The sequence below is a fragment of the Bos grunniens genome, chromosome 21, assembly GCF_055505025.1.
Source record: "Bos grunniens cultivar Pamir isolate PY7600 chromosome 21, Bosgru_T2T1.0, whole genome shotgun sequence".
In the NCBI taxonomy this organism is placed as follows: Eukaryota; Metazoa; Chordata; class Mammalia; order Artiodactyla; family Bovidae; genus Bos; species Bos grunniens.
This window is the reverse complement of record NC_141185.1, coordinates 15,310,434-15,322,822: the sequence shown is the minus strand read 5'-3', so window position 1 is coordinate 15,322,822 and position 12,389 is coordinate 15,310,434. Positions and strand designations below refer to the sequence as shown.

The 12,389-nt window shown below is 38.6% G+C and overlaps 1 protein-coding gene across 12 annotated transcripts in view; it reads right to left on the bottom strand.

The window, feature by feature from the left end:
• The window catches only part of TP53BP1 (tumor protein p53 binding protein 1), a 90,516-nt gene that overhangs the window by 36,383 nt on the left and 41,744 nt on the right, over positions 1 to 12,389 (bottom strand). For 7 of the 12 annotated variants that reach the window (XM_086363280.1, XM_086363278.1, XM_086363284.1 and 4 more), the window contains exons 12-13: positions 4,465 to 5,791; positions 743 to 862 (exon numbers count right to left, since the gene is read on the bottom strand). In XM_086363280.1, coding sequence (XP_086219406.1) covers positions 743 to 862; positions 4,465 to 5,791 — 1,447 coding nt within the window. Of the gene's footprint in view, positions 1 to 147; positions 167 to 742; positions 863 to 4,464; positions 5,792 to 12,389 lie in introns of those variants that run through there. The other 5 variants (XM_086363282.1, XM_086363288.1, XM_086363286.1 and 2 more) reach the window with 2 other exon arrangements.

Below are 12,389 nucleotides of genomic sequence, written 5' to 3'. Positions count from 1 at the left end.
AAGAAAGAACACTAAAATACAAACATGAAAAATAACAATTCAAAGTCATCAGTTTGTCTGTTTGGCTCCACAGCTCTGCAGGACTGAAGAGGATTCCTAGGATAGATCCTGTCACAAGTATCAACAACTACGCACTAGTACTGACACCTGGTCTTAAGAAGAGCAACAGGATTCAGTTCCACTTCTGCATCTGGACAAAGGATGCTGCATGAGCCCTCAGCCAACCCACATCTGCCAGCATCAGGCATAGGTAGCAGGAGACTCCAGACGGCATGACTGTTACCTCCCAGCACTGACTAGAGAAAACAAATAGGTTAATGTAGAAGACTACTAGCCGCTTCAGGGAAGGAGGATCTCAATTTTCTTGCCCTGTCAAGCAGCAGCAGACTGATTAGCCAGGGTCCTAAGTAAACAGTATTTCTACCCTACCTGCTTTCCCTTCCTTATAAAACAGCTCTAAACCACTGTTTAACACTCAGATACTATGGCCTTGCAAGTAACAGAATAAAATCCTCATAGATATTCTTCCTTCCTTCCTTCACTGTATCCTTTCCTTCCTCTCATCACTGCTCACATTTCCTGGGAGTTAACTCATGGAACCAGACACCATAATCTTATTCTTCCTAAGACAAAAATCAATCTCATCAGGCAGGCCCAACTCCTCAGATATAAAAGAATCACTGGCGTACAGAATGGTATCTCAGAAATTCTGCTTTAAACATCATTACATTTAATCACTCACCAATAGGAGTACTGTGTCTCTTGGGCTCCAATTTTAGGTGCCCAATAAGAGGTGGAGTTGCACCAGTCAATGGTGGAATAATATCACCTTCTTTAGGCAAAGTAAAATGAAATGGAGTTTCTGGAGAAAGCAAGAAACAAACAACAAACAAAAAAAACCGATGATAAACAAAAAGGAAATCAAAACGTAAGTACACGAAAGGCAAAAGTGAGGAGAACTGCAAGAAATATCCCAATTACTCTTTTCCTTTGCTCCCCAATTCTGCCTCATTCCCAACCCCCCTCCCACATCAGGCCTCTCAACCAACGTCCTACTGTTCTCTCTGCTCATCAACAGAACTGACACAAAGCAGACAACTAGGGAACAGGCAAACAGAGGAAGCCCAAAAGCTCGGAGGTCCTGAGGAACATGGGGTCACAAGGAGCACAGACACATCTGAGCCCCAAGACAGTAAGTAAGCTGGATAGTTTCAAATCTAGACATCTTAATCTTGTGTAATGTTATCTCAAGGAGTTCACTTACAAGCTTTAGCAGCCTGTAGGATTTCTCTATGTTAAAGTCTGATGTTAATACTTGTAATTTACAATCTACTCAAAGAGCAGACAAAGGATTTCATGAGCTAAAAGGACTTCAAAATACTCATTGGTTCTACAAGAAATATACAGGTTTCACAATTCAGCAGTACTAACCAGTTCTAGGCCATAGCAGTGCAATGGTAAATCTCACATGTATGAGCATTCCCATTGTAGATATATTGGTCATTAACGAACATTTGTCTAGAAACAAAACTTTATTTTTTAACTAGGTCTCCATTCCAAATTTCTAATCAGAATTAGCAAATGGCCAAAATCACATTTTTTGAATTCCTAATTATCTCTTTTAATAAAATGACTAAGTTTGGGAGAAAAAAAGAATTATGCCAAACTGCTGTTCTTAAATCTGGCATGTGAAAAGTTATACTTAGTTTCCTGGAATGGCTCAGAATAACTATAATATGGCTTACCCAGTCACTATTCCTTATGTAAGTTATTTGTCTAATGTCCTTTCCAGATCACCAAGCAATTCTCTGATTCCCAGGGGACATTTAGTGGGTGCTGTACAAAGGTAATTCTGACACTGTCTACCCAGTTAGTGTTAGTCACTCAGTTGTGTCTGACTCTTTGCAACCCCATGGGCTATGGCCCACCAGGCTTCTACACATGGAATTCTCCAGGGAAGAATGCTGGAGTGGGTAGCCATTCCCTTCTCCAGGGGATCTTCCCGACCCAGGAATCCAAGCCAGGTCTTCTGCATTGCAGGCAGATTCTTTACCATCTGTGCCAACAGGGAAACACAGAGATAGCATCAAATCCCACAAATTAAAGGCTCGGGTCCACAAGATTGCCCCCACTTCAGACACCAATCAGCAGTCCAGGCTTCTAACCAACTAGCTCTGTATCACAGGTTCCCACAAGGATGAAAAGTTCACATGTGCTGCTTAAGAAACTGTGAAGAGCAGAGTGGAAAGTCTCAACGTCCCATCTAACTGGCAAAGAATTCCACCATAGTTATAGCAAAATGAAATGGGCTGGTAGGTAAGCATTCATTCTCTGGCAACTCTTTAAAAAGTTAAGTCCTTCAAATTACTAAAGAACTTAAAGATATAGAAATTAAAAAACAAATACACCTCACAAAGCGTCATACACTCTGAAGACTATTTTACAGAATGTTCATTCCCAGTACAACCATCTGTTCTCTCTCTTGACAGGAACTATCCTTCACATTATGATTAACCATTCAGACTTTTGAAAATCTGTATAAAATCTTTAAGTAGAGTCTTCTACATGACAAACCACAATATGCGAATGTAATATGCAAGCATTAATTACAGAATATCATTTATGAAAAGTTATCTTAGCACTACTAATCCAGTGCATCACTACAACCTAATACATATTGGCTTATATGGGTAGCAGTGCCATTATCTGGTCTTCAAAGCCTCATTTCCGGATTATCACAAGAGCCTATCGATTACTTTGCCTGCCTGAAGTCTCCCTCTTTCCCCAATCCACAATTCTTTCTGTACAACTAAAGCACCTTTCCTAAAAAACGTGACTTAGATTGATAACAGTACTTAGATAAAATTAAACTATAAAAGTCTTTAATAATGTAGAATACTAGGTCATTCAGATAGTTCTTTGCCATAACTCAGCAGAATTAGAGAAACGGTATAATACAGTTTGGGGCTTCCCTGGTGGCTCAGACGGTGAACAAGTTGCCTGCAATGCGGGAGACCTGGGTTACATCCCTGGGTTGGGAAGATTCCTCTAGAGGAGAAAATGACAACCCACTCCAGTATTCTTGCCAGGAGAATCCCCATGGACAAGAGGAGGCTGGCAGGCTCCAGTTCATGGGGTCTCAGAGTTGGACACGACTGAGCAACGAAGCACATATCATACGGTTTTTACAGGAGGTAAAAGCACAGACTTAGGAATCAGGAGACCGAGGTTCTAGTCCCACTTCAATCATTAACTAGGCACAGGACTTTAGGAAAGAGAGACTGAACCCAACACCCCTTAACCTCCTTTCAGCTACTTTTCATTTCTTGTTCTAAAAAGGAAAAAAAAAAAAAATGAACATCAAATCTAATGAAAGGGAGCAATTTTGAGATGAAAAAAGTACTAACAATCACTCCTAGACAAGAGGTATAAACTAGAACCAGGAAAAGGTATCATCACCCATACTAATAGCCATGATGCTACCTAAACATTGCTTCTCATTTCCATTATCTTTAGAAACTTGCTTTCTTAAGTCTGTATTTTGGTCTTTTGGTTTGTTTTGTTTTTAAATTATACTGACTTTGGGCATTCAGAAAGTTTGAATTCTTTTCAGCTAATGTCAGACATGATATTCTAGACGTATTTCAGAAATAAGCTATTATTCTCTTTCTGGACTGTATAAAATGGATAAAGGGACTTCCCTGGTGGTCCAGTGGTTAAGAATCTGCCTGCCAATGCAGAGGACACGGGTTCAATCCCTGGTCTGGGAAGATTCCACATGCTGCGGAGCAACTAGGCCCGTGCAACACAACTACTGAGCCCACGAGCCAAAACTACTGAAACCCAAGCAACCTAGAACCAGTGCTTTGCAACAAGAGAAGCCACCACAATGAGAAGCCTGCTCACCACAACTACATAAAGCCCAGCAAAGCAACAAAGACCAAGCACAGCCAAAAATAAATGAAACTTAAAAAAAAATAAAATAAAGCACACAAACTAAAACTTTCCCAGTTAAAGGTTTAAGATGTATATACGTTGAACCACTGTTAGAAACTGAATATCCGTAAGGAAGAGACCACCACACTTTTTTTGAACATGATTTAACTGCATAACGTAATCAAAAAAGGTCCCTGTACTTCAAGGCCACTGTCCAAATATAAAAACATGGAGCAAGGCTGAGACTTAAGTAGAAAATACCAGATTGGTACAATTTTCTAAATACTTAGAAAATCCATGCTAATTACACCTGAGTTCTAAAGCTGATAAAAACTTCAAATGATCTGATTCCACAAATAATTAAAGCTATAAAAGAAAAAAACCCATATTTTAATTATTGGCTGCTCACAAACATAAATCCAAATTCATTTTCAGCCCTGATGTAACAAGTATGCAGTTCTCGCCTACCTTCCATTCCAAATCATACTTTTTGGTTGGAAACACAGAACAGTTTACAATCACACTCACCACTAGAGCTTTCACAGAAGCTTTGTGAAGCCTGGGCAGAGGCTTTCTCCAGTTGCTGGGCCTCTACACCTGAGTCCACGTGCTCTGCATTAGCCACCTTTGAGTCTTCCCTTAATGTGCTATCGGTTCTCTCTTGTGGTTGGGTCTGCTGCATTTCCTGCTCAAGTCCTAGAGTACCATCTGCTCTCACTAAAGTCAAAGGAGGCTGTGGAGAGTCTGCCTCTACAGATTCTTTTTCTGCAGTCACTAATTTCCGATCTCCTTCACACTCTGCACTCTTTTCTTCTTGGATATCTGCTCTATTCTCAGCACATGGTTCTATTTCTGGAGCATCATCCTCCCACGACTGAGAATCTGAGCATTTCTCCACTCCCTCTAAAGGTTCAGAAGAGACATCAACTCTGGGAGATGGTTCCTTCACATCTACAATGACAACACTCGAGTCCTCTGAAGTAGCTTCTTCCCATGCTTCCTGATCCTTATGTTCCAATTCCTGTTCAAGTACTGGAAGCTTCTGGGGAGAATCAATACTTATCACACTGGTTTCAACTTCCATAGCTTCCTGGCATTCTTGTTTGGGGACTTCCTTCCGAAGACCCAGCCCTTGAGACTGCGTTTCAGTCAGAGAAAGATGCAATGTGACACTCTCCATATTTTCTTCTTTGGGCTCCTCTCCTTGACTTTCACAAGGAGTCTCAGGGATTTCTTCCACCTCAGACCCTGAAGACCCCTCCTCTGGATGATGTTCTTTAATTTCTATAGCTTCCTCCTGATCCAACACACTTGAGAGTGCCTCAGATCGAGTAGCTGGAGAGGGAACTGCCTGACTGCCTGAATCACAAGTGAGATCAATACAAACGTCTTCCGCTACAGGTTCTTCTCTGCCTTTGCAACCGGCAGATAAAATACTAATGTCAACCCTGGTTCCTATGTTGTCCCCCTTTGCTTTGTCATCATTCTGATTCAGTTCTACTTGGCCCTCTTGTGCAGGATCAAGCAGGATACTATCATTTTCAGCAGGAACAAGTTTAGAATTGAGAACAGGAGACATGGGTTCAGTATCCTCAATCTGTGTGTTCTCTCCATCTTCATCAAGCCTGTGAGAACTCAAGCTCTCCATCTTTGGGGACTGGCTATACTCACTTGTAGAAAGCATTAACTTACAAGAATCCCCTGTCAAAGAAAGTCCCAGATCCTCAGTGGAATTCTTTGGTTCAGTCTCTGAAGCTTTAGAACACTCAACAGTCAAAGTTGAACTATGCAACTCCCTACCCTTCTTCTCATCATTTGATCGTTCTTCCAAACTTGGAGATGGAATGAAGATATCCTAAAGAACAAAAACAGACAAATAATCATTTTTTCATAATCATATTTCTTTTATATCTAGTCCTTCAATTCTAAAATTTCTAAATCAATTACACAAGAATTTTAAACTCCAGGGCCATAACTTCAGAAATACAAGTCATAATCATCAGTCTTTTTTTCATCAACACAAGTCAATGTTTAATGCTTTTCTTGAGAATCACTGATCTACAATAAGCACGATCCAAACAAAAACCTAGAAGTATTCAAGTAGGTAGAAAAACACTTAAATTGACTGCATCTCACTACTAAAATCATGTCATACACTGTATGATGGACTGTTAATTACATAAGAATCACATGAACATAAGCCTACACAGTCCACTTCAGTTCTCACAAAGTGGGAATACATATAGGCATAACTCAGAGATACTGCAGGTTCAGTTCCAGATCACCATGATAAAGCAAGTCACACAAGTTTCTAGGTTTCTCAGTGTACGTAAATGTTTAAACTATGGAGTCTAAGTGTGCAATAGCATTGTGTCTTTAAAAGATGTACATATCTTAATTAAAAAAAATTTTTAATGCTAAACATTGACTGACAATTCTGGATTGCCACAAATCTTCTATCTGTAAAAAACAAATTACCTGCAAAGCACAATGAAATGAGGTATGCCTATTCTTATTTCATGTCCCACTATTTCAAAACGTGCTGGCACTCACAAAGCAAATGTTAAAATTCAAAGTTTACAATAATCACATTAGTCAACAGATACCACTACACACCAGTGTGGAAGGTGAAGGCTTAGCAGTAAGATGACATCCTGTTGGTAAGGATGCGGAACAACTACAACTGTCATAAACTGCTGGTGGCAATGCAAAAGCTACCACCACGCAGGAAGACAGTTCGGTTCTATCTTACAAAGCTAAACGTACATTAGTGTTACGATATGATCCAGAAATTGTATTTGTACATATTAACCCAAAAGAAATAAAATCGTAAGTCCACACAAAGATGTGTACGCAAATGTTCACAGCAGTATCAAACATCCAAAAACTGGAAGCAACCCAAATGTTCACTGAGAGGTGAATAAGTATCCATATCACAGAATAGTACTCAACAATAAAAAAGATTAAAATACTAATACGTGCCAGAATGTGAATGAACCTCAAAAATTAGCTAGGCTAAAAAACTCAAACACAAAACATCATACACTTATCATTCCAATTTTAAGACATTCTTGAAAAGATAAAACTGTAGTGACAGAAGGCAGATGACTGGCTGCCCAGGGTAGAAGTGGGGGAGGGTGGGTGAGGAGGGATCAATCGTAAAGGATTATAAAGAAGCTTTTTAGGGTGAGGAAACTGCTCCATACTTCGATGGCGATAATGGTTATACATTTGTATACAACTACCAAAATTCATCAAACTATACACTTAAAATGGCAGTCTCATTTTATGTAAGTAACATCTTTAAAAAATTAAACTCAAAGTTTAATGTTTTTATGTAAGAATTTACATTTAGGGTGTTGTTTTGCTCAACATAAATGCTGTAAAGCTCTAGACATAGCTGATAAGGCATTCACTTCCTATGATTTTTAAGAGAATGAGGAATCAAAGTATGTTGCCAAACATTCTGTGCATTCATTAACTTCTGATATTTCAATGTTTGGTCTTACTGTTTACCCTTTCAGATTATAAAAACAGTAATAAATTTTATCTGCTCATATACTCCCAAGCATGACTGCATAAAATTGGTTCAACATTTCTAATGGCAATTTTACAATACACACAGCCTTGAAACCTTATATACTCCTTAGTCAAATAATTCCACTTCCAGGAAATTATTTGATGAAAATACACTAAGATTTAGCTACAATGCTGTTCAATACTAAAAGTATTTAGAAAAGGAAACAATATGATATATCCTAAATATCTACAGATAGGAGATTCATTTAAAAATTACGATATACCTAACACGATGGAAGACTTTATAACTTACATAAAATTGTACATGAGTATTAAAAAAATAGAGAGAGAAGCAGGCTATACATTAAATAGAAACATTTTCTAAAGAAGTTTATGAATACACATTTTATTGTGGTCTACACATTTTTACATAATTTCCATGTTTTTTAAGTTATTAATAATACATAAACACCATTAAAAAGTTACAAGCAGTCATTTGAGATAACTGATGATCTTAGTTTCACTTATTTGTGTGTTACACACGTTTTATAAGAAATTATGTATTTTTTAATAAAAAGTCAATTCACAAAGGCTTATAGATAAGACATTGCTAATAAAATTATAAGTAACAATTGTTTTTGAAAGTCAAACTCATATAAAAATAACCATCTCAAAATGAGCATTTACAATGCGCAACCACCACCTCTATCTACTCTGAAAACATCTTCATCACTCCAAAGGGAAATCTCATACCCATTAAGCAGTTGCCCCCATTCTGAATATGCTTTAAGAGTTATCAAGGTAAATATTTATGTGATTTTTTACAGAATTTTTTCAATATATGTATAATTTTTGTCAGCAAAGTAAAATTTCAGGGGCTAACCAGCCTAACAATAAACTTTATTTCTTAAAAGGCTTCCTGGATCTAGTATCTTGCCCCTAATAATCTCTGAAGGCTTAGTCAGAATAATAAAGTTAAGTGGAAAAAAAACAAAAAAACCCCTCAGAGCTCTGGATAAAGACTAATGAAGAATTGTCAGGACTTGCATCAATGAGTCAACCAGTCTAGACTCAATACAGACCTAAATCCATAGTATCCAAGCTGTCAAAACTGGTCTCTCACACAGTTTAAAAGCCACTAATAAAATCATCTATATGTGTATCAAGAATAAGAAAGTGTTAAATATCAAACTATTTTCTACTAATCCTCTCCTCAGCCCTCACACCCTGGTGAAGGATCAAAAAGGCTACGCAATTAACAAATATATTAGGGAAAAAAAGAAATAAATACATGAAGTTACCTTTATCTCAGTTTTCTCTTGATTAGTAATGATTTTATCACAAATAAACAGATCTCACAACATCAAAATTAGGTTGACTTGGATTCCCGTAACCAAAGTACAGAAAAAAAAAAAAAAACACAGATGTACAAAGGTGAGCCATTAAGAATAACATAAGGAGTTTGATACACAATGAAAAAGTACAGAGCTCCCAAATAAAAACAACGGATTTAATACACACATTTACTTTAACTTCTTTGAAAAATCCCACTAAGGAATGGTACAGCAATTTTAAAAAAAAATGAATTTTCAAGAAAAAGAACACGAAGAAAAGATAACCACAATAAAATTTTAGAAGAGTGATCATCTATTCAGCGGACTAGTGAAAACTGAATTCCTAAGACAGCAGTAGGGAAAGCTAAGATGTAACCCAAATTACACCTCAGAATCACCATGCCCCAAAAAAGATTCAGGACTTGGCAGCAGCCCAGGTAACTCCGGAAGTGGTGATGAGGGCAGAGCTAAAATCAGGACTGACTGACTGGCTGGAAATCTATTTAAGAAGCAGTTTAATCCCCAGATCCTCTCTCCCTGAGCCTTGTCCTCCCTGGAGAGAGTGAAACATAACATCCCTGAACTGGAGGACAGGGGACACAGTTATCAGAAAGTACCATACTGGAAATTGGGAAATTAAATGAAAATTTACACTGAATAGAACCTGCCCCTGTCTCTAAACATCCCCAGTCCTCTTTCATCATAGATTTCTAAAGTAATGGCAGACAACAGGGAACCTGAATAAGACCAGATAAATCAAGATACTGACATTAGGAGACCCCAGAAACGGCCCTACAGATACCACTACAGTGAATACCAGAAACAAGAAGCACCAACCACTAATTCAGAACTTCTAACCTGTTTTCTAGGATTTCACTCTTAAAGGAGGCAGACAATCAAGTATTTACCATCACACTCTTAAATTAGAGGAAAGCCTCTAATTCAAAAGTGAAACACACAACAAAACTAAAATGTATTTGAAGAAATAGTGATCACTACAGGGAGAAAATGTCTCAAAAACTACTATTATTAGGGAGATAAGATAGTATTTGGAAAACTCAGCAGTGGCCACAGGACTGGAAAACGTCAGTTTTCATTCCAATCCCAAAGAAAGGCAATGCCAAAGAATGCTCAAACTACCGCACAACTGCACTCATCTCACACGCTAGTAAAGTAATGCTCAAAATTCTCCAAGCCAGGCTTCAGCAATACGTGAACCGTGAACTTCCTGATGTTCAAGCTGATTTTAGAAAAGGCAGAGGAACCAGAGATCAAATTGCCATCATCTGCTGGATCATGGAAAAAGCAAGAGAATTCCAGAAAAACATCTATTTCTGCTTTATTGACTACACCAAAGCCTTTGACTGTGTGCATCACAATAAACTATGGAAAATTCTTCAAGAGATGGGAATACCAGACCACCTGACATGCCTCTTGAGAAACCTATCGGCAGGTCAGGAAGCAACAGTTAGAACTGGACATGGAACAACAGACTGGTTCCAAATAGGAAAAGGAGTATGTCAAGGCTGTATATTGTTACCCTGCTTATTTAACTTCTATGCAGAGTATATCATGAGAAAGGCTGGGCTGGAAGAAGCACAAGCTGGAATCAAGATTGCTGGCAGAAATAATCAATAACCTCAGATATGCAGATGACACCACCCTTATGGGAGAAAGTGAAGAGGAACTCAAAAGCCTCTTGATGAAAGTGAAAGAGGAGAGTGAAAAGGTTGGCTTAAAGTAAAACATTCAGAAAACTAAGATCATGGCATCTGGTCCCATCACTTCATGGGAAATAGATGGGGAAACAGTGGCAGACTTTATTTTTGGGGGCTCCAAAATCACTGCAGATGGTGATTGCAGCCATGAAATTAAAAGACGTTTACTCCTTGGAAGGAAAGTTATGACCAACCTAGATAGCATATTCAAAAGCAGAGACATTACTTTGCCAACAAAGGCCCATCTAGTCAAGGCTATGGTATTTCCAGTGGTCATGTATGGATGTGAGAGTTGGACTGTGAAGAAAGCTGAGTGCCTGATTGATGCTTTTGAACTATGGTGTTGGAAAAGCCTCTTGAGAGTCCTCTGGAATGCAAGGAGATCCAACCAGTCCATCCTGAAGGAGACCAGTCCTAGGTGTTCTTTGGAAGGACTGATGCTAAAGCTGAAACTCCAATACTTTGGCCACCTCATGCGAAGAGTTGACTCATTGGAAAAGAGTCTGATGCTGGGAGGGATTGGGGGCAGGAGGAGAAGGGGACGACAGAGGATGAGATGGCTGGATGGCATCACCAACTTGATGGACATGAGTTTGAGTAAACTCTGGGAGTTGGTGATGGACAGGGAGGCCTGGCATGCTGCAATTCATGGGGTCGCAAAGAGTCAGACACGACTGAGCGACTGAACTGAAGATAGTATACCCATAAAATGACAAAATGCTAATCTTTTTTTAAAAGGGAGAACATTTGAGAAAAAAAAAAGTATAGAAACTAAAAACCCAAGAGTAGAATAATTGCTCAGACAAAGGTTAAAAGATGGTTAAACCTAGTAATTGCACTCCTAATTATATATAATGAGAGAAATAAATTATGACTACATATAATAGATATAACACACATTCATGGAGAAACTTGTGCATGAATGTACATAGCATTATTTATAACCAAAAAGGGGGGAAACAACCCAAATGTCCATCAACTGATAAATGGACGAATAAAATGTGATATGTACACACACAGTCGGAGAAGGCAATGGCACCCCACTCCAGTACTCCTGCCTGGAAAATCCCATGGATGGAGGAGCCAGGTGGGCTGCAGTCCATGGGACTGCTAAGAGGCGGGCGCGACAGAGCGACTTCACTTTCACTTTTCAGTTTCATGCATTGGAGAAGGAAATGGCAACCCACTCCAGTGTTCTTGCCTGTAGAATCCCAGGGACGGGGAGCCTGATGGGCTGCCGTCTATGGGGTTGCACAGAGTTGGACACGACTGAAGCGACTTAGCAGCAGCAGCACACACACAGTATTCTTCAAAATTAAAAGGAATAAAGTTCTAATACATACCACAACATGCATGAACTGTGAAAACATTACACTGAAGAAACCAATCACAAATTGTATAATTCTGTATAATACTGTATATGAAATACCCAGAACAGGCAAAATCATAAAGACACAAAGTAGATTAGTGATTGAATAGGGCTGGGAGTAGGGGAAATGGAAATGACGGTTAATAAGCACAGGGTCTTTTTATTGGAGGGAGTGTGATGAAAACGTTCTAAAATTAGAACGTCAGGAATAACTGCACAATTTATACTAAAAGCCACCTGACTGTACACTTTAAAAGACTGAACAATATGGTGCGTGAGTTAAATCTCAATAAAGTGGGGGCTTTTTAATTAAAAAAAAAAAAAAAACAGTTGAGGAAATCATCCAGAAAGTTAAAGAAAAGGAGAAAGGGAGATGGGAAGTAGGGCACAAAATAATAAAAATAAAACTACAAGACTATTCTAGGAGTTTGAATATCCAAATAATAGGTACTCCATGAAAAAAAAGAAGAAATTAAATAATTAAATGTCCCTGAACTGAACAACTTGACTTTC